This window comes from Callithrix jacchus, chromosome 16, assembly GCF_049354715.1.
Source record: "Callithrix jacchus isolate 240 chromosome 16, calJac240_pri, whole genome shotgun sequence".
Taxonomy (NCBI): domain Eukaryota; kingdom Metazoa; phylum Chordata; class Mammalia; order Primates; family Cebidae; genus Callithrix; species Callithrix jacchus.
Genome location: NC_133517.1, coordinates 6,930,118 through 6,953,907, shown reverse-complemented (window position 1 = coordinate 6,953,907; position 23,790 = coordinate 6,930,118). Strand labels below are relative to the sequence as shown.

The 23,790-nt window shown below is 44.3% G+C and overlaps 1 protein-coding gene across 16 annotated transcripts in view; it reads left to right on the top strand.

Moving 5' to 3' along the window:
• Positions 1–23,790, top strand: part of SPIDR (scaffold protein involved in DNA repair) — a 512,165-nt gene that overhangs the window by 472,050 nt on the left and 16,325 nt on the right. For all 16 annotated transcript variants that reach the window (XR_008477199.2, XR_013527828.1, XM_078352483.1 and 13 more), the window contains 4 exons: positions 801–944; positions 1,036–1,095; positions 18,710–18,920; positions 19,536–19,688. Coding sequence is in view for 14 of the 16 variants with exons in the window: in XM_078352483.1 (XP_078208609.1) it covers positions 801–944; positions 1,036–1,095; positions 18,710–18,920; positions 19,536–19,688 (568 nt within the window). In the remaining 2 variants the exon portion in view is untranslated. The remainder of the gene's footprint in view (positions 1–800; positions 945–1,035; positions 1,096–18,709; positions 18,921–19,535; positions 19,689–23,790) is intronic.

Below are 23,790 nucleotides of genomic sequence, written 5' to 3'. Positions count from 1 at the left end.
GAAGAAGCAAAATGGATTAAAAATGTTCCTTCCTCTCCCTCCTGAGCCTTTTCCCCACAGACTAGACAACTGCTGCTTTGGGCCAGAGCTCCCAAAACAAAACATCTGCCTTAGGTCATGCTAACTTCTAAGTCTGTGACTCCGTACTGTGTCAAACAGCGTAATAGTTGTCAAAACACGTGGTGGCTCATGCCTGTAATCCCAGCACTTTGAGAGGCCAAGGTGGGCAGATCACTTGAGGTCAGGAGTTCGAGACCAGCCTGGCAAACATGTTGAAACCCCATCTCCACTAAAAACACAAAATTATGAGCCTGCCAAGAAGAATTTTATTACAGAAAAAAAAACACACACACACAAAATTAGTCAGGCATAGTGGCTCATGCCTGTTATCCCAGCTACTCGCAAGGCTGAGGCAGGAGAATCCCTTGAACCCAGGAGGCAGAGTTTGTGGTGAGCCAACATCATGCCATTGCACTTTAACCCAGGCAACAAGAATGAAACTCCATCTCAAAAAAAAAAAACCCATTTCTAGATTACTTAAGAGGAAGTAATTTCTAGGTGATATTTTCAGTATACCCGGAAAGATTTCAAAATGATATCTTGAATTGTTAATAGGTTCATAAGTATAGAAGTTCTTATACTTGGTCCCGGAAGTAAACGATGTAATGCATTCATTGTACAGCATTCCAGAGAGAGGACACATCTGTAAGCAAATATGTCTATATTAAAGAGGATATTTTAATCATGTGTTGAGTCCTTTAACAATACATTCACCTTCTATTTTTGCCTCATTTAAACAGATAAAAACTCATCTACCTCCTCCAGCCTTATGTTATATCCTCACAGCTCAACCGAGTCTGGGACAAATTGATATAATTGACGGAGACCCCATTTCTAACCTTTACCAGCCTCCAGTTACTCGCTGCTTACGAGACATTCTCCAGGTAATGTCTTTGTTTCTAACAAGTTATTTAGGTATTGGCCGTGTCTGTGTGCTTCCTGTAATGCTGCCAACCTTTTCTAATTCCTTTCCAGATGAATGATCTTGGTACCCGTTGCAGTTTCTATGCCAGGGTGATTTATCAAAGACCACAGGTAAGCTCTCTCAATCTTTCAGTCTCTCTTTCTGTCTGTCTGTCTGTCTCTCTCTCTCTCTTCTCTCTCTCTCTTTCTGTCTCTTTCTCTCTCTCTCATACACACACACACAAGCACAGACACACACAAACACACACATGCATGGCGTTAGAGGTTTATTAAAGGGTAATCTCCCTTGGAAATTAATGGCTTGCCAAAACAGAAAAGCATTTTTAAAGTCCAGTTAAGCATGCCCCATATACTGAAGTGGCAGTAAATCCATTCCATTTACAGGTGCAAGCTACCAGCCACTGTGCTAAGCACTGGGGTGTAAGACCCAGACAACCCTGTCCCCAAAGCTTCCCCGCCCAATAATGTTCATTCTTTTCTGACACTTAGGCAGGTTGAAGAAACGAAAGAGATGCAGAAACCTCATTTATGGGGCGGAAGTGGGAATCTCAGGATTGAGCTCAGCTACTTCTGGGAACTTTTACAGCCTTCAAAACTGAAAGCACCCCATCCCACCCCATGGTCCCTATGAGGCCTTGGGCTACTCTAGAGAGCAGTGGCCTGGAGGATCTTGCTGTCAATCAGCTAGGAGTAGAGGAGGGAAGGCGATGTGCTTGCCGGTTTGAATGCATGAACTATGTTCTGCAAGAAACCTCTGCCGGCCCTTACCTCCTACAGAAACATCTATGTAGGTCCAATCACCCAAGAGGCATTAAGAACATCCTGTTTATTAAACTCTTGTCCAGTAATGGTTGATGTGCACCAGGTGCGTCTGCCTTAGTGCAGGAGAGAGCAAGTGCCCCACGCATTGCCTCCTCGAGGGTGTGTGTGAGTGGAGCAAACCAGGCCCCTGGTGTCTGCACTCACATGGGCTGTCAGTGGATCACCAGCTACCAGCCAGGCCAGAATACCCAGGAATTACCCAGCAAGGAGTCTCGAGGGAGGGCAGGAGGCTGGCGCCTGGACCAGCAATCTCAGCCAGGCGCCCCAGTGCACCTCAAGTCAGGGCACAGTGGTGAGGGTGGCACCAGCGGCTGTCTTCTAACCATACTATGCCTGGTTATCAAGATGTGACACTCACACCCCTCACTTTTCTTTTTGTTGCTGAAGTATGCTAAGGTACACCCAGACCTTGTGCCATTTCACCCTGACACACTTGGTACGAATCTCTACAAAGCATTCATGCTTGCATACAACCCAATTCGGCTGCCTGGTTTTGGAGCCTTTCTCTTCCCCTTAAGTTATCCAGAGTTATTTTCTATTGTGCATTTATTTTGAACAAATTCTTTGCATTTCTCTGATTATTCTTAGGCAGCGGTAGAACAAGAAAGTGACTAAAAGAATATGTTTCTTAACTTCTAGTCAAGTTCTGGATGAGTTGCATATATACGAGTGTCATTACGTCATTGTTATCACAAGCATGTTAAATCAATATCTCTTTTATCTGCATCAGGAATAAGTAGGAAAACTCTTTCTGTAAAGGACTAGATAGTCAATATTTTAGGCTTCTTGGGTTGTATGGTTTTGGTTTTCATAGCAACTGCTCAGCTCCACCTTGCAGTGTAAAAGCGGCTGTTGTCATTCATGAATGAGCAGGGCTGTGTTTTAGAAACCTTTATTTACAGACACCAAAATTTGAATTTAACATAATTTTTACTTGTCACAAAATATTCTTACGGTTTTTTAGCCATTTGAAAATGTAAGAACCTTGAATAAATATAAACACCATACTTAGCTTGCAGGCCACAAATAAGCAGGGGTCAGGATGGATTAGCCCGCAGGCCATGGTTTACTGATGTTCTTCAGGTACTGAGCATGGCTACAGGGCACAGGAGCTGTGACACAGAAACACAACCTGGCTGGGCACGGTGACTCATGCCTATAATCCCAGCACTTTGAGAGGGTGATCACCTGAGGTCAGTGGATCACCTGAGGTCAGTAGTTCAAGACCAGCCCGGCCAAGATGGTGAAACCCCATCTCTACTAAAAATAAAAAATTAGCCTGGCATGGTGGCAAGCACCTGTAATCCCAGCTACTCAGGAGGCTGAGGCAGAGAATTGCTTGAACCTGCGAGGCAGAGGTTGCAGTGAGCTGAGATTGCACCACTGCACTCCAGCCTAGGTGACAGAGCAAGACGCCACCTCAAAAAATAAAAATAAGAAAAGATAACCTGAGTGTCTCCTGTTGTCCTGAAGTTTGTACTGAATGTGCAGTGCTGCAGGCTGTGTCAGAGAGAGGAGACGGGGAGGGCCATCTCTTGACGGCCACTGAGTTAGGCGCAAGCTTGTTACCTGAGGATGCCATAGGCTCTGTGCAAGAACACAGCACTGATCCGTGTGATCATTGTATGAAAGTACTTTAAGGCTTTATCTCAGTTTAATATTTGCATTTCAGATGTGAGGAGTGTGCTTTAGATGATACGCTAGTAACTGTCGGTTGTGTTTCCTTTCCTTCTCTGCAGAAAGTATGTTTGTGTTTCTGCAGCTTGACCTGTGGATTAGCTATTGTTCGCCAGCACAGTGTTGCTCACAGAAAGAGAAATCAGAGGGCTGAGTTATGAAGATAAACGAACCACATTTAGCTCTTTATTTTTTATTATCAATACTTGACCATCTTTAATTTCTGTGAGGGATTTTTCAGATTTTCAAATTATTCTCATGTATATATCATTTTATCTCAGCAACATTAGTGTCACTGTTCCTAATTCCAAGTGGAGAAGACCAAGGTTAGGCCTGGTTACCTGCTGTCTTTGATACACATGACCAAACCCTGGTGGAGCCTGGTGTGGGTTTCCTAAATCTTACTCAGCCCAGTGTCCCATGGTGCCTCCTGGCTCCACAGTCCCTCAGTTACCTGGAGCCCTGGGGGTGGGGCAGGGATGCAACATGCCCCCACCCCAGCCACATGCTGGCTGAGCTTGTGCAGGTGCTTCACCACTTTGCCTCGTGTCCTTATCTGTCAAATGAGCATGACATTCTCTCACCATAGTAGATTATTCTAGGATGAATTTAGGAGTTTTGAAATACTGTTTTCCCTTTGTTTCTCTTCATCTTTTCCCCTTTTCATCATTTGGCAGCTGATTAGTGCCTCTCGTGAAGAATTAGAGAATGACTGACATGGGTCCTTCAGTGGTGCTCTGGCTCAGCAGATAGGAGGACAGGGCTCCCAGCAAGGACTAGGCAGGGCAGGTGCTATGTCTCATACTTTCCAAGCCCATGGAGACCTAAGATTGATTTCATGCTCCTCTGCCCACCTTGAGAATACTCAGTATGTGTAGCAATGCCCTTGGCCTCTGGCACTTCCTGCTATTCTGGATCATAGGCCAGGCTGTGGCTCGCTGTGCAGGTGCCATTCACCCAGAGGGGGAATGCTGTCCTCAGAACAGTCATGTGGTAGTTGCAGCCCACACTCCTGCCCACGGCCCTCTGAGACCGAGGTTGAAAGTAAAGAAAGCAAGTATCAAAATGCTTGCACCAAAGCCGGTTAGAGGGGAACTCTGCGGCAGAGAGAAACCAAGGTTAAAGCAGGTTATCACCTTGCCCTGTGAAGGGAAGTAGAGAGGATATGTTAATCTCCTCCTGTCCAAGAAACAGGCCAGTGCAGGTGCAGCTTTCAGCAAGCATGGCTTCCAGTGAGTATGTGTGCCTAGGAATCAGTGGTCCTATATCCACGAAACAGGTTCCATGATCTACTGAAATTCTGTCTGTCTCTAGTAATCTGCTTTTCTGTGTAAGAGAATCACCAGAAACCAGCAGTCTCAAGAATGAATTGAAATAAGTGGAGTCCTGGGGCCAGTCCATGGTTAAGCCAGTGGCCTGCATCCTTGGCAGTGAAGATTAACTTTCAGGATGGTACCATGAGTCATTACTGGAACCTGAGTCATAAAAACAGACCCAGACCAGGTGTGGTGGCTGTCACCTGTCATCCTAGCACTTTGGGAGGCTGAGGCAAGAGGATCTCTTGAGGTCAGGAGTTCCAGACCAGCCCAGGCAACATAGCACCACCCCATCTCTACAAAAAAATAAAAAATTAACCAGGCATGGTGCTGCATCCCTATCGTCCCAGCTACTTGGGAGGCTGGCATGAGAGGATCCCTTGAGCCCAGGAAGTTGCTCCAGTGAGCTGTGATTGCACCACTGCACTCCAACCTGGGTGACAGAGTAAGACCCTGTCTCAAAAAAAAAAAAAATCCAGTTGTATTTCCTTTATACTAATGACTAAGTTGTGAAGGTGAAAAGATAGTTTTCTTATTTAACTTTTATTTTTTAATAATTATAGTTTTACAGTAGGTTGCAAAGAAATATATAGGGGGGTCTAGTGCATCCCTCCACCCCCATGCCAGTATCCCACACCCACAGTAACCAGAGTAAAAACCAAAACAAAGAAACTGACATGGTCACAATCCATGGAGCCCATTCAAGTTTCAGCAGCCACGCGTGCACTGTGTGTGTGCGCACGCACGCACGCTTCTGTGCAGTTTTGTCACATGTTCAGCCTTACATCACAGTCTCTGCAGTCAGAATCCTCTGCTGTGCCATCACCACCGATTCCCATGTTCCCCTTTATAGCCACGTCCATCCTTTTTCTATCCCTAGCCCTGACAACCACTCACCTGTTCTCTGTCATTATAATTATGTTATCTTCACGTTGTTACATGCAATATGTATCTGTATTAGTTTCCTAGGATTACCCTATAAAGTTCCAAATACTAGGTAGCTTAAAACAATAGAAATGTATTCTCTCACACTTCCAGAGGCCGGAAGCCTGAAATCAAGGTGTTAGCAGTGGCCAGGCATGGTAGCTCATGCCTGTAATCTCAGCACTTTGGGAGGCTGAGACAGAAGGATCACTTGAGGCCAGGGGAGCCCAAGACCACCTTGGACAACATAGCGAGGCTCTGTCTCTATTTAAATTTTTTTTTAATTAGGCTGGGTGCCATGGCTCACACCTGTAATACCAGCACTTTGGGAGGCTGAGGCAGGCAGATCATCTGAGGTCAGGAGTTGGAGATCAGCCTGGCCAATATGGTGAAACCCCATCTCTACTAAAAGTACAAAAAATTAACTAAGCATGGTGGTGCACACCTGTAGTTCCAGGTACTCAGGAGGCTGAGGTAGGAGAATCGCTTGAACCTAGGAGGCAGAGGTTGAAGTGAGCCAAGATCGCTCTACTGCACTCCAGCCTAGGCAACAGAGCAAGACTCTGCCTCAAAAATTAATAATAATAATTAAAGAGATATAAGGTGTCAGCTAACAGTATTATCTGGAGATTCATCCAAAGACCTAGTAGTGCTCAACACTTTTCATATGTTTACTTGCCATCCATGTGTACTCTTTAGTAAAATGCCTGTTCACGTCTTTTGACCATTGTCTGATTGGATTGCTTGTTAGTTTATTGTTGAGCCTTTAAAATTCTATTTTCTAAATACAAATCCTTTGTCAGATACAGGATTTGCAAATATTTTCTGAGGATCCGTAAATTGTATTTTCATCCTTCTAATGGTTTTTTTACATAGTACGAGTTTTTAATTTTGATGTGGGCAGATTTACCAAATTTTCCTCTTACAGATCACAATTTTGTTGTCAAGTCTAAGAGAAGTCAAGTCTCTTTGCCTAGTCATAGGTCCCAGAGTTATTCTTTTGTGTTCTTTTCTAGTATATTTAATTTTACACTTTACCTTCAAGTCCATGATGCATTTGGAGTTGGGTTTTGTATAAGGTGTGTGGTTTAAGTCAAGGTTAATTTTTTCACCTTTGGGTATCTATTCATTCCATCACCATTTATTGATAGATCATCCTTCCTCTATTAAATTGCTGTTGCACCTTTGTCAGATATTAATTGGGCATATTTGTATGGGAGAGATCTATTTTTTCCTGATAAATTTACATTGGTAATACTTTTGCGTGATTGCTAGCATTATAGGTGGCTATATCATCTATGCTTAAATACTTTTCCTGGGCTGGGTGCGGTGGCTCACACTTGTAATCCCAGCACTTTGCAGGGCCAAGGCAGGTAGATCACCTGAGGTCATGAGTTCAAGACCAGCCTGGCCAACATCGTGAAACCCCATCTCTCCAAAAATACAAAAATTAGTTGGACATGATGGATGGCAGGTGCCTGTAATCCCAGCTACTTGGGAAGCTGAGGCAGGAAAATCACTTGAACCCAGGAGGTGGAGGTTGCAGTGAGGTGAGATTGTGTCACTGCACTCCAGCCTGGGCGACAGAGCAAGACTCCATCTCAAAAAAAAAAAACTTTTCCTGATATAAAAAAAATTTTATTAGACTTTTTTCTTTTAGCACAGTTTTAGGTTCACAGCAAAATTGAGAGGAAGGTACAGAGATTTTCCATACACCGTCTACTCCCACATGCATGGCCTCTCCATTACAAACATCCCTACCAGCACATTGCTTACAACTAATGAACCTACACTGACACACCATACTCACCCAGAGTCCACAGTTTACATGAGGGTTCACTCTTGGCGGTGTAATTTTATGGGTTTGCACAAATATGTAATGATCTGTATCTACCACCACAGTATCATACGGAGTAGTTTCAGTGCCCTAAAAGCCTGTACTCCACCTGTTTATTCCCCCTCCCCACAAATCCGTGGCAAACATTATTTTTACCATCTTCATAGTTTTGACTTTTCAGAATATTGTATAAAATTAGAACTTTACAGTCTGTAGCCTTTCAGATGGACTTCTTTTACTTAATAATATGCATTTAAGTTTCCATGACTTTTCATGGCTAGATAGCTCATTTCCTTTTGAGCGCTGGATAATATTCCGTTGTCTGGATGTACCACATGGTTCAGTTTAGTTATTCATTTACCTACTGAAGGACATTTTGGTTGCTTCCAGGTTTTGGCAATTATGAATAAGAAAACCTTTTTTTTTTTGAGACAGAATCTCACTCTGTTGCCAGGCTGGAGTGCATTGTCACAATCTCAGCTTCCTGCAACCTCCGTCTCCCAGGTTCAAGAGATTCTCTTGCCTCAGCCTCTTGAGTAGCTGGGATTATAGGCATCTGCCACTACATCTGGCTAATTTTTGTTCTGTTTTGTTTTTTTTGAGAGGGAGTCTTACTCTGTTGCCCAGGCTGGAGTACAATGGCATGATCTCTGCTCACTACAACCTCCACCTCTTGTGTTCAGGCGATTCTCCCACCTCAGCCTCCAGAGTTGCTGGGATTAAAGGCACCTATCACCATGCCCGGCTAATTTTTTGTATTTTTAGCAGAAAATTAGTTTCACCATGTTGGCCAGGCTGGTCTCAAACTCCTGACCTCCTGATCAGCCCATCTCGACCTCCCAAAGTGCTGGGATTACAGGTTTGAGACAATGTATCCAGCCGTTTTGTTTTGTTTTGTTTTGTTTTGTTGAGAGAGACAGAAATCTCGCTCTTGCTCAGGCTGGAGTGCAGTGGTGCAATCTCAGCTCACTGGAACCTCTGCCTTCCGGGTTCAAGCAATTCTGTGCATGTGCCACCACGCCCAGCTAATTTTTGTATTTTTAGTAGAGACTGGGTTTCACAATATTGGCCAGGCTGGTCTTGAACTCCTGACCTCAGGTGACCCACCCATCTCAGCCTCCCAGCATGCTAGGATTAGAGTCATGAGCCACTGCACCCAGCCTAATTTTTGTACTTTTAGTAGAAACAGGGTTTCACCATGTTGGTCTCGAACTCCTGACCTCAAGTGATCTCCCTACCTCAGCCTCCCAAAGTGCTGGGATTACAGGCATGAGCCACAGTGCCCAGTCAGAGAAGAAATCTATTTTTAATAAAATTTTAGCAATGTAGTGGTAGTACTGCTTTAATCAGTTACTGATGTCTTTTTGCAGATGATTTTATTGTTAAAGACTTTGTACATAACTGCAATAGTAGAGATAATTTCTTTCTTTTTTTTTTTTTTTTTTTGAGACGGAGTCTCACTGTTGTTGCCCAGGCTGGAGAGCAATGGCGCAATCTCAGCTCACCGCAACCTGCCTCCCGGGTTCAAGCAATTCTCCTACCTCAGCCTCCTGAGTAGCTGGGATTTACAGGCATGCACCACCTCATCCAGCTAATTTTGTATTTTTAGTAGAGATGAGGTTTCTCCATGTTGGTCAGGCTGTTCTCGAGCTCCTGACATCAGGTGATCTGCTCATCTCGGACTCCCAAAAAAGTGCTGGGATTATAAGCATGAGCCACTGTGCCCAGCTAGAGATAATTTCATAGTTAATTTCAAAGGAGATTAGAACATTTTGGTTCATTAACGGATTGAAAGAGAGACCACTGGCCAAATCCAGAGTATTTACAAAGAGCATCTAATATCTTTCGAGACTGTCAGAACTTCCAATCTCAGATATCTTATAGAAATCATTGCTCTTCTTGAAATATTCACCAATTTTTTTTTTTTTTGAGATGCCCTGTCACCCAGGCTGGAGTGCAGAGGTATGAGCTCAGTTTACTGCAACCTCCACCTACTGGGTTCAAGCAATTCTCATGCCTCAGCCTCCAGAGTAACTGGGATTACAGGTGTTCACCATCACACCTGGCTAATTTTTGTATTTTTAGTAGAGATAGGATTTCACCATATTGGCCAGGCTGGTCTTAAACTCCTGACCTCAAGTGATCCACCTGCCTCAGCCTCCCAAAGTGCTGGGATTACAGGCTGGGATTATGCCTGACCAGAGAAGAAATCTATTTTTAATAAAATGTTCACAGTGTAGTGGTATTACTGCTTTAGTTATTGATGTCGTTTTACAGATGATTTTATTGTTACTGTGTTCATAACCCCAATCGTAGAGACAATTTCATAGTTAATTCAAAGGAGATTAGAACATTTTGGTTCATTAACAGATTGAAAGAGAGGCCACTGGCCAAATCCAGATTATTTACAAAGAACACCTAAAATCTTTGGAGACTGTCAGAACTCCCAACCTCAGATAACTTTATAGAAATCTTTGCCCCTCCTGAAATATTCACCAATTTTTTTTTAATTTCTTTCTTTCTTTTTTCTTTGAGAGGAGGTTCTTGCTCTGTCATCTAGGCTGTAGTGCAGTGGTACAGTCACAGCTGACTGTAACATTGACCTTTTGGGCCCAAGCGATTCTCCACCTCATCCTCCCAAGTAGCTGGGACTACAGGCACTTGCCACCACACCCAGCTTTATTTTATTTTTTGTAGACATGGGGTCTTACTCTGTTGCCCCAGCTGGTCTCAAACTCCTGGGCTCAAATAATCCTTCCATCTCAGCCTCCCAAATTGCTGGGATTACAGGCATAAACTGCTGCACCCAGCCCACTTACTTATTTATATCAGTATGGACCAGTGGATTCATCTTTTATTCAGCAAGTTGTATCTATTACTGTATTCATTTTGATGCTCAGTTTTACCATATTTAAGCTGTCTCCTGTGTCCTTTGGACACATCCCCATCATTCTTTGAGTACCTCCTTATTTTCTGACACAGTAAGTTGTATCAGACTCATCTTATGCTTTCTGTGCTCTGGAATCAGCCATCTTTTCAAGAAGCTCTGGTTGATTTTAATGGAGAATGGTGTTTGTTTGTTTATTAGCTTTTCAGAGATGGAGTTTTGCTATGTTTACTAGCTGGAATGCAGTGGCTATTTGTAGGCACGATCTTAGTGCACCACAGCCTCAAACTCCTGAGCTAAAGTGATTCTCCCACCTCAGCCTCCCAAATAGCTGAGATTGTTCCTGAGTAGCTTGTGCCACTGTGCCTGGTTAAGAATGATATTTAGCACTCAAGATGGCACTGTGAGAACAACCCAGGATTGGAGCTCGCGTTGTGTCCGCGGAAAGGTGAGTCTGAGCTGCATTTCCAGACTGATCTTTGTTGCCCACGGAACGGGGAAATTCCCAAGTGAAGAGGAGACACGGGACATCAGGCAGAACCTCCGCTTGGCAAAGCTGGCAGCCGGGGTGGCGGCGGCCGGCCCTACCCAGCGGTCCCCACAGGGCGCACTCGTCCGGGTGCCCCGTTGAACCGGCAACAGGAGACGTGAGAGGGCTGGACTTGAGACTGAGCTAGACTTGGACAGTGGGCCAGCTAGGGGATCGCAGGGACAGAGCATTAGGGTTGGCCCAGTGTGACGAACAAAACCGCGATTTCAAACAAGCCCCGGGCAGACGGCCCGAGACGCTCTGAGGGGGAGGGGAGTCCACCATTACCGAGGCAACCCGCCCCAACTGAGATACACGCCCATTGCTGACGCAGCCAGCCGGTGCCAAGGCAACCTGTCCCTACTGAGATATACGCCCACTGCTGACGCAGCCTGCCGTTGCCGAGGCAACCCATCCCTACTGAGATACACGCCCACTGCTGACGCAGCCTGCCGTTGCTGAGGCAACCCGCTACAACAGAGAGACTCCGCCGCAGGGCGTGGCAGAGACCACAGCAGAGCCTGCAGGAACAGGGCGAATCACACAACAGCAGGGTGGAGCCTCGGCAGCCAAACAGTGGCTAGTCTGCGTCCTAGCTGGGCAGGACCTCAACGGACATCCAAAAATAAAGCCCAAACCCCTCAACACAGAGCATTTGAGAAAAAAAAAAGGGTTTTTTAAAGAGCTCTGTTGCTGCAGAATCAAACATAGCAGCCTAACAGCCCTGAATGAACAACAGAGCTCACAGCTCAGCAATTAAGCCCCTATAAAGTACAAACTGTCTCCTCAAGCAGCTCCCTGACCCCTCTATATCCAAAAGACTGACATTAGGCAGGCATCATCCTGGGACAAAGATAGCAGAAAAAGAAACTGGTAGCATCCCTCGCTGTGCTACAGCTGCTAGAGGTGCACCCCAGACAAGCAGGGTCTGGAGCGGACCTCAGCAGTCGTACAGCGAAGGGGCTAGACTGGTAGAAGGAAAACCAAGCAACAGAAATACTTCATCATCAACATTCTGGGTGTCCACTCAGAGACCCAATCGAAAAGTCAGCAACTACGCAGACAACCAGCGGACAAATCCACAAAGATGGGAAGAAACCAGTGCAAAAAGGAGGAAAACACCCGAAACCAGAACACCTCGCCTCCTAGAAAGGACCAAAACTCCTCACCAGCAAGGGAACAAAGCTGGACGGAGAATGACTGTGATAAAATGACGGAATTAGACTTCAGAAGATGGATAATGAGGAACTTTTGTGAGCTAAAAGATCATGTATTAAATCAATGCAAAGAAACTAAGAACCTTGAAAAAAGATTTGAGGAAATGATAACAAGAATGGATAACTTAGAGAGGAATATGAATGAATTAAAGGAGCTGAAAAACACAATATGAGAACTTCGCGAAGCAAACACAAGTTTCAATAGCTGAATTGACCAAGCAGAAGAAAGAATATCTGAAGTCGAAGACCAACTCAATGAAATAAAACGAGAAGCCAAGATTAGAGAAAAAAGCGCAAAAAGGAATGAACAAAGTCTCCAAGAAATGTGGGACTCTGTGAAAAGACCTAACCTACGTTTGATAGGTGTACCAGAAGGGGACGAAGAGAATGAATCCAAGCTGGAAAATACTCTTCAGGACATCATCCAGGAAAATTTCCCCCACCTAGCAAGACAGGCCAACACTCAAATGCAGGAAATACAGAGAACACCACAAAGATATTCCGCAAGAAGAGCAACCCCAAGGCACATAATCGTCAGATTCAACAGGGTTGAAATAAAGGAGAGAATACTAAGGGCAGCCAGAGAGAAAGGTCGGGTCACCCACAAAGGGAAGCCCATCAGACTCACAGCAGATCTCTCGGCAGAAACACTACAAGCCAGAAGAGAGTGGGGGCCAATATTCAACATTCTTAAAGAAAAGAACTTTCAACCCAGAATTTCATATCCAGCCAAACTGAGCTTCAGAAGTGAAGGAAAAATAAAATCCTTTGCGAACAAGCAAGTACTCAGAGATTTTGTCACCACCAGGCCTGCTTTACAAGAGCTCCTAAAAGAGGCACTACACATAGAAAGGATCAACCAGTACCAGCCATTCCAAAATCACACTGAATGCTAAAGAGCATCAACATAATGAAGAATCTACAACAACTAACAGGCAAAACAGCCACTTAGCATCAAAATGGCAGTATCAAATTCACACATAACAATATTAACCCTAAATGTAAATGGACTAAACGCACCAATCAAAAGACACAGACTGGCAAATTGGATAAAAATCCAAAACCCATCAGTGTGCTGTATCCAGGAAACCCATCTCACATGCAAGGATACACAAAGGCTCAAATTAAAGGGATGGAGGAAGATTTACCAAGCTAATGGAAAGCAAAAAAAAGCAGGAGTTGCAATTCTCATCTCTGATAAAATAGACTTTAAAGCAACAAAGATCAAAAGAGACAAAGAAGGCCATTACATAATGGTAAAAGGATCGATACAACAAGAAGAGCTAACGATCCTAAACATATATGGACCCAATGCAGGAGCACCCAGATACATAAGGCAAGTTCTTAATGACTTACAAAAGGACTTAGACTCCCACACAATAATAGTGGGAGACTTTAACACTCCACTGTCAATACTAGACAGATCAACCAGACAGAAAATCAACAAGGATATCCAGGGCTTGAACTCAGACCTGCAGCAAGGAAACCTGATAGACATTTACAGAACTCTCCACCCCAAATCCACAGAATACACATTCTTCTCAGCACCACATCACACCTACTCTAAAATTGACCACATAATTGGAAGTACAGCACTGCTCAACAAATGCAAAACAACTGAAATCATAACAAACAGCCTCTCAGACCATAGTGCAATCAAGTTAGAACTCAGAATTCAGAAACCAACCCAGAACCGCACACCTTCATGGAAACTGAACAACTGGCTCTTGAATGTTGACTGGGTAAACAACGAAATGAAGGCAGAAATAAAGAAGTTCTTCGAAACCAATGAGAACGAAGACACAACGTGCCAGAACCTCTGGGACACATTTAAAGCAGTCTCTAGAGGAAAGAATATAGCAATAAGTGCCCATATGAGGAGAATGGAGAGATCCAAAATTGACACCCTATCATCAAAATTGAAAGAGCTAGAGGAGCAAGATCAAAAAAACTCAAAACCCAGCAGAAGACAAGAAATAACTAAGATCAGAGCTGAGCTGAAGGAGATTGAGACACGAAAAACCCTTCAAAAAATCAATAAATCCAAGAGCTGGTTTTTTGAAAAGATCAACAAAATAGACAGACCACTAGCCAGATTGATTAAAAATAAAAGAGAGAACAACCAAATAGATGCAATAAAAAATGATAAAGGGGAAATCACCACAGATTCCACTGAAATTCAAACCATCATCAGAGAATATTACAAACAACTATATGCACATAAACTAGTAAACCTGGAAGAAATGGATAAATTCCTGGACTCCTGTGTCCTCCCAAGGCTAAACCAGGAGGAAGCTGAAACTGTGAATAGACCAATAACAAGGTCTGAAGTTGAGGCAGCAATTAAGCGCCTACCACACAAAAAAAGCCCAGGTCCAGACGGGTTCACAGCCGAATTCTACCAGACACACAAGGAGGAGCTGGTACCATTCCTTCTAAAACTGTTTCAAACAATCCAAAAAGAGGGAATCCTTCCCAAATCATTTTATGAGACCAATATCATCCTGATACCAAAACCCGGCAGAGACCCAACGAGAAAAGAAAACTTCAGGCCAATATCCATGATGAACATAGATGCAAAAATCTTCAATAAAATATTGGCAAGCCGATTGCAACAGCAAATCAAAAAACTTATTCATCATGATCAACTAGGATTCATCCCGGGGATGCAAGGCTGGTTCAACATACACAAGTCTATAAACATAATTCACCACATAAACAGAACCAAAAACAAAAACCACATGATTATCTCAATTGACGCAGAGAAGGCATTTGACAAAATTCAACAGCGCTTTATGCTAAAAACCCTCAATAAACTCGGTATCGATGGAACGTATCTCAAAGTAATAAAAGCTATTTACGACAAACCAACAGCCAATATCATACTGAATGGGCAAAAACTGGAAGCATTCCCTTTGAAATCCGGCACGAGACAAGGATGCCCTCTCTCACCACTCCTATTCAATATAGTACTGGAAGTTCTAGCCAGAGCAATCAGGCAAGAAAAAGAAATAACAGGTATTCAAATAGGAAAGGTGGAAGCCAAATTGTCTCTATTTGCAGACGACATGATAGTATACCTAGAAGACCCCATTGCCTCAGCCCAAAAACTCCTGAAACTGATAAGCAACTTCAGCAAAGTCTCAGGATATAAAATCAATGTGCAAAAATCACAAGCATTCGTCTACACCAATAACAGACTTAAAGCCAAATCAAGAGCGAACTGCCATTCGCAATGGCTACAAAAAGAATAAAATACCTTGGAATACAACTCACAAGGAACGTAAGAGACCTCTTCAAGGAGAACTACAAACCACTGCTCAACGAAATCAGAGAGGACACAAACAGAGGGAGAAACATTCCATGTTCATGGTTAGGAAGAATTAATATCGTGAAAATGGCTATACTGCCCAAAGTAATTTACAGAATCAACGCTATCCCCATCAAGCTACCATCGACTTTCTTCACAGAACTGGAAAAAACCACCATGAACTTCATATGGAACCAAAAGAGAGCCCGCATAGCCAAGTCAATTCTAAGCAAAAAGAACACAGCGGGGGGCATCACACTACCGGATTTCAAACTATACTACAAGGCTACAGTAATCAAAACAGCATGGTACTGGTACCAAAACAGAGATATAGACCAATGGAACAAAACAGAGGCACCGGAGGCAACACAACATACATACAACTATACAATCTTTGATAAACCTGACAAAAACAAGCAATGGGGCAAGGATTCCATGTTTAACAAATGGTGTTGGGAAAACTGGCTAGCCATGTGCAGAAAGCAGAAACTGGACCCCTTCCTGACACCTTACATTAAAATTAACTCCAGATGGATTAAAGACTTAAACATAAGACCTGGCACCATAAAAATCGTAGAAGGAAATCTAGGCAAAACCATCCAGGACATAGGAGTAGGCAAGGACTTCATGAACAAAACACCAAAAGCATTGGCAGCAAAAGCCAAAATAGACAAATGGGACCTAATGAAACTCCACAGCTTCTGCACGGCAAAAGAAACAGTCACTAGAGTGGATCGGCAACCAACAGAATGGGAAAAAATTTGCGCAGTCTACCCATCTGACAAAGGGCTAGAATTTACAAAGAACTCAAACAGATTTACAGGAAAAAAACAAACAAGCCCATTCAAAAGTGGGCAAAGGATATGAAGAGATACTTTACGAAAGAAGACATATATGAGGCCAACAATCATATGAAAAAATGCTCATCGTCACTGGTCATCAGAGAGATGCAAATCAAAACCACATTGAGATACCATCTCACGCCAGTTAGAATGGCGATCATTAAAAAATCTGGAGACAACAGATGCTGGAGAGGATGTGGAGAAAAAGGAACACTTTTACACTGTTGGTGGGAGTGTAAATTAGTTCAACCATTGTGGAAGACAGTGTGGCGATTCCTCAAGGCCTTAGAAATAGAAATTCCATTTGACCCAGCAATCCCATTACTGGGTATATATCCAAAAGTCTGTAAATCGTTCTACTATAAGGACACATGTACACGAATGTTCATTGCAGCACTGTTTACAATAGCAAAGACCTGGAATCAACCCAAATGCCCATTGATAATAGACTGGATTGGAAAAATGTGGCACATATACACCATGGAATATTATGCAGCAATCAGAAATGATGAGTTTGTGTCGTTTGTAGGGACGTGGATGAATCTGGAGAACGTCATCCTCAGCAAACTGACACAAGAACAGAAAATGAAACACCGCATATTCTCACTCATAGGTGGGTGATGAGAAATGAGAACACATGGACACAGAAAGGGGAGTACTAAACACTGGGGTCTATTGGGGGGAAAAGGGGAGGGCCAGTGGGAGGGGGAGGTGGGGAGGGATAGCCTGGGGAGAAATGCCAAATGTGGGTGAAGGGGAGAAGAAAAGCAAAGCACACTGCCATGTGTGTACCTACGCAACTGTCTTGCATGCTCTGCTCATGTACCCCAAAACCTAAAATCCAATAAAAATTAAAAAATATATATATATATATACAAAGGAACCCTGAACAATTTACGCAAGTAAAATAAAAAGTTTTCTTGCATTTGAAAAAAAAAAAAAAAAAAAGAATGATATTTAGAAGCCAAGATCTGGGTTCTAGGTGGGCTTGCTGCTATTGGGGTGTCATTGCCTTTATGCCCTCTCAGTGGACAGAGAAAGGAAACGTGTGTATATCCTTCCACATACACACATACATCACCATATCTATTTCTGTATTTCTGTCTGTCTAAAATCATGATTTCATACCAGTACTTCCAACTCTAGAGCATTACCACAGAATTTATTCTAAGTTTCCCTGTTTCTATATGTATAACTCCCTTTTCCAAAAGTGAGAGGCTTGGCTTCATTTTCCTCAATATTACTTATTCATACTTCCTGTGTGTAATCAACCTCCTGACAACGTAGACCACCTCCTTCACCCCAACCCTCAGCTACAGACCATGCAAGTGACCTTCTCTGCCCAGTCCTGTTAACCACCCATGTGGAATCCTCAGCCTGACCACACAATCTGTGCCGGCAACACCAGCCGAACCTCCAAATAGCCGTGTCCTCAGGCCCTACCCTGCTTACCATCCTTGGCCCCATTTGCGTCTACTGAATCCTAAGCCCTGACCAAGAGGAAGGGGCAGAATACCAGCTTAATGGAACTTGAAAAGGCATTACAAGTTTTGCAGATAAGAAAAAAATGAAAAAGAAAAAATAGAGAAGAAGAAAAGAAAATAATAAAGCCTGTTGCAGGTACAACAAATTTGCAACACCTGCTTTATACCAAGGCCCTGTAGTCTGAGGGCAAGTAAGATCTATTCCTAACCCTCAGGAAACCTAAACTGCCTGGAAAGAATAATGTGTATGTACTAGATAGGAAACAACCTTGTAATTAACACTCTTAAGAATATAAACACAGGACCAGCAGGAAAAGAACAATGGATTCTGCCTGAGGAGGTCGGCAGACAAATGGAATGCTGCCAGGGAAGTATGGCCTGTTCCCAGTGAAGGCAGCCTTTAACCAGGTGCAAGGTCGAGGATCCCAAGATGTGCAAAGTCCAATGTATGTTTTAAAGTGTATTTAAAATAATATCTTAAATTGTTAGTGTATAGGCCCGGTGCGGTGGCTCAAGCCTGTAATCCCAGCACTTTGGGAGGCCGAGGCAGGTGGATCACGAGGTCAACAGATCGAGACCATCCTGGTCAACATGGTGAAACCCCGTCTCTACTAAAAATACAAAAAATTAGCTGGGCATGGTGGTGCGTGCCTGTAATCCCAGCTACTCAGGAGGCTGAGGCAGGAGAACTGCCTGAACCCAGGAGGCGGAGGTTGCGGTGAGCCCAGATCACGCCATTGCACTCCAGCCTGGGTAACAAGAGCGAAACTCCGTCTCAAAAAAAAAAAAAATTGTTAGTGTATATATAACTTTTGCTTTTAAATGTCTTTAAAACATTTTTGATATGATAATTAATCTTTATTGTGTCTTCGAATTGTAGCTAAAGAGTCTGCTTTTTCTGGAGCAAAGGGAGATCTGGCTACTGGTGACCGACGTCACCCTGCAAACTAAGGAGGAGAGTGACCCCAGGCTCCCTAAAACCCTGCTGGTCTATGTGACCCCCTTGTGTGTGCTGGACTCTGAAGTCCTAGAGGCACTGGCTGGGACTGCCTCTCACAGCATTCTCTTCAAAGATGCTCTCCGAGACCAGGGTATGCTTGCTTCTCCACAGCTTGGGTGCAGGGGCGGCTGATAGGTGCCCATAGAATAGCTCTTGTGGCCTCTGGATGCCTCCAAGTTGCTTGGACACTGCTGGCGTCTTCAGGGAGCCCATCACAGACATGGCCCATGTACCAGGCTTCACTGACCCTGTAGCAGCCACCTGGGCAGAACCAGCTCTGTGCAGATGCTATTGCTCACTCCAGAATTGTCTGCTGGTGGCCCCCTGTTCTGCTGCAGAATCCACAAACAAACCGAAGCTAGAATATTATAAATGCATATACTTAGATCAGCCAACCCCTTTTTCCAGGGATCAAACTAAAATCCTGGCTAAGCTGTCTTTTTACATTTTTATTGAGACATTATTCACATTCCACATAATTTACCCTTTCTGGATTGACTTGAATCTCACATCTGAGTGCTTTTTTAGCCTTGCACACGGGGTTTGGAGTATGTCCACACAGTGCTTTGCTTTGTGCTGCTGGACACAGTCTCATACCTGCACCTTCACCTATATGACTCTAGTGGTAGCAAAGGAGGCTGCCATTATTGGCACAATTCACTTTTTTTGTCAAGGCTTCAATAACCTGAAGTGTCTATGTTGGCAGGTCGGATTGTTTGTGCTGAAAGGACTGTCCTCTTGCTTCAGAAGCCCCTTTTGAGTGTGGGCTCTGGTGTAAGCTCCTGTGAGCTGCCTGGCCCGGTGACGCTCGACAGCCTGGACCCTGCCACACCTGTCAACTCCATCTGTAGTGTTCAAGGTAGGCAGCTGCCTCACAGGAAGTGATGTTTATACTTTGTTAACTACTTTATATGCATTTACTCATTTATTCAACAAGGATTTCTGGAGCACCCGCTAAGTTCCAGACACTGGATACATAAGGAACAAAAGCAGAAGTTGTTCTTGGTATCAGACCCAAGTCAGAAGGATGTGAATCAGCTGAGCACAGACAAACCTAGCCCTCAGGCCCTGAGTGCTCCAGCCACCGATACCTGGGCCCATGTCTTGTCGGGGAGCTCAGGGAAGGCTTCCCAAAGACAGGAGTCTCAAGCTGAGATCTGAAGCATAGAGGGACTACTTAGGTCAGGGACAGAGCAGGAGGAACATTCCTGGGAAGACAGCAGGACTTCAAAAGGCCACTGGCATGAGAGAGCTGGTGAGCAGGGGTGCCCGGGAAGAGGCAGGACAGGCAGCCAGATGGAGCTGAGCGCAAACTCAGGCTGGTGGTGTCAGGAGTGCGCTCTGTCACTGGCACAGGGGGCCTGGTCTGATGTCCTCCCTGCAGAGAAGAGTGGAGGGGCTGGGTGGCAGTGGAGGCAGTGATAGAGAAGGAAATCCAGGGTGAACTTAGGGAAATCAGAAGGTTGAGCAATGAATTGGGCATAGATGGAGGCAAAAGACGTAGCTGACAACCTCTGAGCTCCTGGCTCAGACGAGGTGACGGTGCTGTTCATGAAGTAGGATGTGGCAGGCGAGGTCAGCTTTGAGGGGACCCTCTCAGTTCTATCTGGAGAGTTTGTGTGTTTTGTATACATCTGAGATGTTCAGCAGCTGATAGGATATGTGAGTCTGGAGCTGAAAATAGCATTAATATTTTCTCTTGTTTTACTTTATAAAACTTAGTAATAAAAGTCATACATGTCTAGCAGAACTAGTGAAAAATAAATGAAGACAAGGGTAACAGCCCACCCTCCGTCCCCGGCTTCCTGCTGCATTGGTGCAGGAGACGCAGCTACTTGCCTTGAGGGGCGTGTGTGCCTGCAAGTCAGATGCTTTATTGCACATTATTCTGCCACTCGCTTCCCTCTAGCAGGGATGTCTGTCCAGGTGGGGAGAGAGATCTAACTCAAGAGTTTAATAATCACATAGCATCCCTTCATATGAATAAACTCTTCCTCCAGTCCTGGACATCCAGGATTTCTCATATTTTTGCAATTATTAAACAAGGCTGTAATAAACATTCTTGGATATCAGTTCCTACCAATTTCTGTAAAGGAGGATTTCAGCAGTTTGGGGTTCATGGACTTTTTAAGCAATTTTATTGCACTATAACTCAGTAATACCATATAATTCACTCATTTAAAGTGTTTTAGTATTCGCAGAATTGTGCAAACATCACTATTGTCTAATTTTAGAACAAAAACCTGAACCCGTTATCAGTCATGTCCCGTTACCAACCACCCTCCCACATACTGGTCTTAGGAAACCACCACTCTACTGTTGGCGTCTGTGAATTTGCCTATTCTGAACTTTTTTTTTTTTTTTTTTTTTGAGATAGAGTCTCACTTTGTCACCCAGGCTGGAGTGTAGTGGTGTAATCTCTTCTCACCAAAACATCCGCCTCCTGCGTTCAAGCAATTCTCCTGCCTCAGCCTCCCAAGGAGCTGGGATTATAGGCACATACCACCATGCCCAGCTAATTTTTGTATTTTTAGTGGAGACGAGGTTTCATCATATTGGCCAGACTGGTCTTGAACTCCTGACCTCAGGTGATCCGCCCACCTCAGCCTCCCAAAGTGCTGGGATTACAGGCGTGAGCCACTGCGCCCAGCCTATTCTGGACATTTCATGTTAACTGGAATAATGGTGCAAAAGTAATTGTGGTTTTTGCCATTAAAAGTAAGGGAAAGAGCTGAGATTGCTTTTTCACAAACCTAATATACTATGTGGTGTTTCATGATTGGCATCTTGCACTCAGCATAATGTTTTCAAGGTTCATCCACAATGCACTTTGTATTCCTTTTGTGGCAGAATAGCCTTTCATTGTACAGCTATGCCACATTTCATTCTTTCCTTAGTTGACGGACATTTCATTTAGGTTGTTTCTACTTTTTGGCTGCTAAGAATAGAGCTGCTATGAATATTCATGGACAAGATTTTGTCTGAACAACTGTTTTGAAATTTGGGGTATGAATCCAGGACTGGAATTGCCTAGTCATATGGTAATTCTGCATTTAACCTTTTTGAAGAACACCAGTATGTTCCAAAGCGGCTACACTGGGGGTTTGTGCATCTTCTTTTTTGTTGTTGTTTTTTTTTCTGAGACAGAGTCTCACTGTATCACCCTGGCTGGAATGCAGTGTCGTGATTTCAGCTCACTGCAGCCTCTGCCTTCTAGGTTCAAGAGAGTCTCCTGCCTCAGCTTCCCAAGTAGCTGGGATTACAGGCATGCACCACCACACCTGGCTACTTTTTGTTTGTTTTTTTTTTGAGACAGAGTTTCGCTCTCGTTACCCAGGCTGGAGTGCGATGGCGCGATCTCAGCTCACCGCAACCTCTGCCTCCTGAGTTCAGGCAATTCTCCTGCCTCAGCCTCCTGAGTAGCTGGGATTACAGGCACGCACCACCATGCCCAGCTAATTTTTTGTATTTTTAGTAGAGACGGGGTTTCACCATGTTGACCAGGATGGTCTTGATCTCTTGACCTCATGATCCACCCGCCTCAGCCTCCCAAAGTGCTGGGATTACAGGCGTGAGCCACCGCGCCCAGCCTCTACATCTTTAATAGTTAAAGATTTTGGTAAATTAGTTAACAGAAAGCATATCAAAATTCAGACTTCCTAGAGTGATGTCTAAGATGACTGGTTTTCCTCACCCTTCCCTATAACTAGTTCCTGATGTTTTATAATTGTTGATGAACAGAAAACTCCTATGATTCCATTGTTGCTTTCACCTTCTTTCACTGTGTTGAGGCCATTTGGATTTTCTCTTCTGTGCATCTCCTTTTGGGGCTAATGTGACACATAACTGCAGTTATGGGGTGATGGCTCATATGGGGCCTCCATTTTCTCTTCTGTAAAATAGGGCTAATGGAATCAGCCTCAAACCACTATTGAGAATTAAATGAGATAATGTTCAGGAGGCTTTGGGGGCTTTGAAGCTCTGAGGCATCTCAGTACTGATACCAGGAGTCAGGAAGGGAGGGAGGGATGTCTGAGGGCTGCAGCCAGTGACTGCAGTGGGTGGGTGGCCTTAGGACCATCAGAATTTGTCAAACAGAATTGGGTAAGGCCATAAGAGCTGGTAGAAGGGCACATGGAAAACCCACAGAAGTGCTGGGAGCTGTTATAAACCCTTTCAAGTGCTGGGAGAGGGGCGGGACCAAGAAGGGCAGCAGGGACCCAGTTGTTTGTGTATCGCTCTGCTTTCCCTGGCCATGTGGAGATGGGGTATTTTTAGTAGAGATGGGATTTCACCATGTTGACTAGGATGGTCTCGATCTCTTGACCTCGTGATACACCTGCCTCGGCCTCCCAAAGTGCTGGGATTATAGGCTTGAGCCACTGCGCCCGGCCTGGCTGGATTTTTTAATGAAGAAATTGCCCCATAGACTGTGAGGCAAAGCAGCAAGAGATGATTGGCAGGAAGAGGTAGAAGGGCAGAGGGTCTGCAGGGGTAGAGCAGACCGCCTGGCCCATGTGTGACAGCATGGAGCTACTCCTTGGTGTAGAGCAGCACTGCACCCCTGAGCGGACTACAAGGACAGGGCACATGGCGCAGAGGGGTGCATGCGGTATCTGTGTGCTTTTGGCAATGATCCATCACCTGCTTCCAGAGCTTTTTGGTCTCCAGGCACTTCTATAAGGACATCCCTTCCACATTCCTTCTCTTCATTGGTTGCTACCTGTTCTCCTCCCCCGCAGGATTGGCCAGGGGCTCAGAGAGAGAACATCCCACAGTGGAGGTCTCAGCTCTGAGTCTTAAAGTCACTGCCATGCCACACACCAGTTAGGCTAAATGGGACCCTGTTATTCTGTGACCATAAGAATCGCCACCGCCCATAGCAGTGTCTCATGAGTAATTATGTACCTGAAGAACCCCAAGGAGGGTTTCTCTAATGCATTCCTAACTACAGCCAGTGA